This window comes from Alligator sinensis, unplaced genomic scaffold (genome assembly GCF_000455745.1).
Source record: "Alligator sinensis unplaced genomic scaffold, ASM45574v1 scaffold659_1, whole genome shotgun sequence".
NCBI classification, from domain to species: Eukaryota; Metazoa; Chordata; order Crocodylia; family Alligatoridae; genus Alligator; species Alligator sinensis.
In genome coordinates this window covers 1,052,413-1,057,484 of record NW_005842265.1, presented here as the reverse complement: position 1 = coordinate 1,057,484, position 5,072 = coordinate 1,052,413, and the positions used below count along the sequence as shown (strand labels likewise).

The window sequence follows — 5,072 nt, the reverse complement described above, 5'->3', positions numbered from 1 at the left end:
AGATTGGGGGTCTGCTGGGGCATGAGGGGGCAGGCATGACCTGTGGGTGAGGTTGGGGTTGGGGGGAGGGCAAGTGTGACCTGGAGGGTGTAGGGGGAGCAGGCATGACGTGTGGGGGGGCAGGTGCAACCCACAGGAGAGGTAAGGGGGTCAGGCATGACCCACAAGGGGTAGGGGAAGCAAGTATAACCCGTAGGTGGAGTGGGGTGTGGAGCAAGCACCACCTGTGGGTGGGGAGAAGAGTAGGCATCACCTGTGGGTGTTGTGGGGGTGGGCAGGCATGACCCGGTGGTGGAGTAGGGGGAGCAGGTATGACCCACGGGTGTGTTGGGGTGGGGTCCCCCCAAGTGAACCTACACCCCCATTCCTCCCCCCACCAGCCGAATGCTGATAAAAATAGCTGCATCCAGAGTGGCTTGTAGTATAGGGCTTGAGAGCACTGGCTGGGGGGCAGAGAGCAAGGGGCCAGAGGAGGGGGGGGTGCAATAAATAGACCAGTGTGGGGAGAGAGGGGAGTGAAAAGAGCAGCCCCAGGGCTGGGGCCAGTGGCTGGGGTTTTTCCGCCCGCGGGGCGTGGAGGGGAGCCCGAGGGCTGTGCAGGGAAAGTGTACAGAAGTTCCATGCACCAGTTTGACCTAAACCGAATGAGTCTGATACTACATAGATCCAGGTTTATCTTAAACTGGGTCCTGCAATTTTAAACTGGTTTGTATGCATGGAACTTCTGTACAGTTACACATTTACACTGACTGCTAGTTACTGGGACTGTGTCTGTAAGTGTAAGGTTGGCACCAGAATGAGTAAGTTTAAATTTGGCTGCCATTTTGAACCTGATTTAACCTCTCGAATGTCTGTACTTAGCCTGTAACTCCACCTGAAAATCCCTGAATTATTATTTGTTATACATGACACCCTTCTGTGAGTCACTGGAACTCTGTTCAGAAAGCCTGACTTGTTCTCTCCTTAGTCAAGGCTGGTCATATTTTGAGTGTTTGCTAGACTTTTTGTTTTTACTAATTTTGAATTAATTAGGCATATACATTCTTTTAAAGACAAAGTGCAGAAATGCAACAACGAAATAACCTCTCATTCCCCCAGGTTTATAGTATGAGCCACTTACTTCCATTACAGGATTGGTCCCATTGAAGAAGTGTTTTCAAACTACAGTGAATTCAAATTCAGCTGAAAAGTCTAGTAAACTGAGCACCAAAGAGGTGTTCCACCTTTTTTCCTTAGTTAATATATCAAAAAGTGTGAAATTTAGCTATCTTTTCGTGGAATGATGGAAAAAAGAATCTGAAAATTTGTTACAAGGAAAAAAGCATCACAAAATATTATTAATATACCTCTGAATCTAGTTTTTCAGATACAAACACCAAATTCTATTTTATTTTTGCCATAAGGTAGAAGAGATTAGTGAGAAATACTGAAGTTTGGAAACTTAAATTGTGGTTAATATTTTCTCTGCTCTGATTTTTATCTTAGAAATGTCAGGAATAAAAGAATGTTTTTTTTAACTTTATTCATGAATCCAACCCATAAAATAAGATATAACATTAAAAAAATCCAATCCGTGAAAGATACACAAAGACATTCATCTTATATCAACAGTGCTATCACGACTCAAATCAATGTCCACAGAAGACTTGTGTTCCTTTCCTCTCCTCCCACCAGTCTCCTCATTGTTTCTATCAATGCCAAGCCCGTGTGTTTCTTCATTTCTGTACAATAATTCACCTCCTCCTTTTTCCTAGAACACCGCATAACACAAATCTCATTATCTTCTACTCATCTCTGCTTTTAAATTTTAATTTTTTTCTAAATTTATTCTTAAGTGTTAACTCAGAATTCGTACTTCAACACTCAAAAATTAAGTTTCTCAGATTTTGTGGTTTAGATGCGGAGGAAGATTCTTTTTTAGCAAATTCCAAACATTTCCACCAGATTTCCAAGTAAGCTTTTCCCCTATAGAACACAGACTTGATCGGACAATTTTTCCATTACTGAAACTTCCCAAATTTTTTAAACCAGTTAGTGGTTTTAGGAGAGAGATTTTATTTTTTACCAAATTGAAGATTAACTTTTTACTTCTAGACCTTACTTATCCCATTTCTGTTAAGTGATGCCAAATGAAAATAATTCATATTAGAGGTCTTTTACAAATAGAAGAATTTTCAGGATATGAAATATGCTGTCAGTATGTTTAAAGGAAGACTTGTTATAATGAAGAAAGCTAAAAAAAAAATCTTTCAGTAGTTTCAAAAGTATCATCTGGATATGTTTGAAGAGCTTATTTTGAGGTTTTAATGAAATTAAGCTAAAATAGATTTCCCATCTTGTTTATATGGTACATGGCAGCGAGGTGGAGCTGTTACTGTTCTTGTTGTTAAAAAATAAGAATGCTGCCATCATTCTCTTTTACTTCAGATAAAAACAAATTTCTACAGAAGAGAATTACATAGGTGCTTGGTTTGTAGGGAGGATAGGGGGCCAACCAACATTTTCAAAGCTGTTTAAATTCTGTTGTCTTAGTTCATAGAATGAAGAATGTCAGGAATCAATTTTGTTCTCATCCTGATTCAGTGACATCCATTGCTCTATTGTACAATATATTTCCAGAAAATCTACCATCATTTCCTTATTACAGTGACTGAAACCATTTTCTTAAATGTTGTTAGATGTGTTTGAGGATTATGCATCCCCTACAACAGCAGCACAGAATCTCCTCTATACTGCAGCTAAGAAGAGAAAAGAGGTACCAAGGCATTCTTTTTTCAAGAGATTTTATTATTTCTTAAAATGGTTTCCTTTCTACTCAAATGGTTCTGCATCATCCCAGGGATTTGGAAAATCCACATGCTAATGAACAGTCAGACTTTTTCCTGGGCAAGTGCTATCAACTTTAGCAGAATCAAAACATCCATTTCTTTAAAAACACATTTTCAGCCCTTGCAATTGCCAAATGAAATTGCAAAATAAAACTGACTTCAGGCAGATGAAGTGATATCTTCTCGAGTTTAAACAATCTTATTGCCATTGCCGCTCAGAGTTTCCTAAGCTTGTGGCAGAAGGAAATCTGACCCTATTCGTGTTAATTTTTACTGCTATTGACTGCAATATTGACAAGAAGAAGAAAGTTAATTTCACTCAGCTGCTTCTAGGACATTGGTTCTCAACTGGGGAACCAATTGGGGTGCTGAATTACAGTTGCTGCATCAGCCAGGTAAAACTGCCCTTTACACAGGGCTGTCACATGCGTGCCTTCCTTCTGCATTAGGGTGCTCTGATAGCCCTAGAGCAGACAGGAGATCTGGCTTTTGCTGAAGTTCTTCCCATTTCACACACCCTCCCCATGCTCCTCCTAGAAACACAGGCTCATGAGACTGGTCTACTTGTCCCATGTGCCTCTGCTTTGGGGAGAGGCCTGCAGGGTTAGATAGGGAAAGGCTGCAGCATGAGGCAGCTCTTCTCCCTACTTCAGGGTTATCAGAGGATCCTAATGCAGGAGAAGCATGCACACATGCCACAGTCCTTTCCAGTCTGGCTGTGGAGAAGACATGCAGGGCAGTTTTACGTGGAGGTAGTGGTACCCAGCTGAGAACCACTGAGGTCAATTGAGCACAACAACAGTGGTTCTCAACTGGGGTGCCACTGCATTGCAAAAAGCTGTGAATGGGTGCCCGGACCCTGAAAAGGTTGAGAAGCTCTGTTCTAGGGAAAGCTTCAAAGTCCCTAGACTTTGAAGGCATAAGAGGCAGGCATTGGAATTCCTTAAAGGGGAAGGAGACCCAAAAAAGTTGGTGGGATGAAGAGGAAGAAATCCCTTGCCACCACACACTACCAGTTTGCAGCACCAGTTCCCAGCTCTCAAGTAGGAAGAGAGCCAGGCAAAAGAATACTTCTCTCTTCTAGCAGGTAGAGGAAATTGAGGGCTTTGTTTTTATTGTTTACATTAGAGGGTAATGAGCTGGTTCCAAGGAAAGCACCATGATAGAAATTCTAACGTTTCCCTGTCTTCCATTAGTAAGATGGAGGTTCTATTTCTGACTTGAATGTTTCACTGGGACAGGGATGATCCTCCTTTATTTTTATATTAGTATTTGGCTAATAGGTGTGGTTTTCTGAATGTGAAGTGTATGACAATTTTGTGTGAATGGGTAAAGATATATGAGAATGTAAAGGGACTAGGTGGAAGAGAGATCGTTTGGGTACAGTAGCAAAATGAATTTAGAACTTTTACAACCATTTGAGGAGAAGCTAGTAAAGTACAAGGTACAAAGTATGGAAAAAGGAAAAAGGAAGCATGCTGAAGACAGAACAGGAAAAGATAGACCAGGAATTTTTATCGGAGAGGAAAAAAAGATGAGAAATAGAATAAAACCTAGAAGGGAAGTAGGCACAAAGAAAACAAGAGAGCAATAATAACTTGCATGTAAAAAAGTGTAACATGTTGACTGGCACTGGTATTAACCAGTGGTGTTCAACTCATCTGGCCCTGCAGCCTGGGTGAGTGGCACAAGGCTGGTCCACAGACTGGATCCATCATGAAGTCAGAGTGCAGGTTTGGTTCACAGGCATGATCTGGTGCACTGACCTAGCCCCATGTGTTGCCCAACCCTGCTCTCCTGGATCCAGCTGCAGAGCAACTCTGCATGACAGTGGGTGACCCATGGGCCAGATAATCCAAGTGATGGCTCAGGGGTCCCGTTTTGGCATATGAATTGGAGGTGGAAAATGACTGGTATTAATTACTGTAAGGGCTAATTTTTTTAAATTGGAAAGGGCATGGTATTGTTTAGGGAAGCACTGAGAGATTTTTGGGGCTGATACCAATAGCTGATTTTAAGGAGGCATATCGGCCAATACTGATCTCATTTCCGATACAGCTGCATGCAGCTGGTAAATCTGTTGTGGTAGAAGGGGAGGAGGGAGGGAAGGGGTGTGCGGGGGTGTAGAGCAAGGCCCCTGTGGTGAGGGAGAGAGTGGGGCTGGGTCTGGGACAGGTGCTGCCCAGCTGGGATGGGCCAGGGCGTGGGATGGAGCCACGGCTCGTCTGGGGGGGTGGCTCATGA

The 5,072-nt window shown here is 42.6% G+C and overlaps 1 protein-coding gene across 3 annotated transcripts in view; it reads left to right on the top strand.

Annotated features, from left to right (window-relative positions):
- IPO8 (importin 8) overlaps positions 1–5,072 on the top strand; it is a 73,303-nt gene that overhangs the window by 34,959 nt on the left and 33,272 nt on the right. For all 3 annotated transcript variants that reach the window (XM_025209053.1, XM_025209051.1, XM_025209052.1), the window contains one exon: positions 2,679–2,755. In XM_025209053.1, coding sequence (XP_025064838.1) covers positions 2,679–2,755 — 77 coding nt within the window. The remainder of the gene's footprint in view (positions 1–2,678; positions 2,756–5,072) is intronic.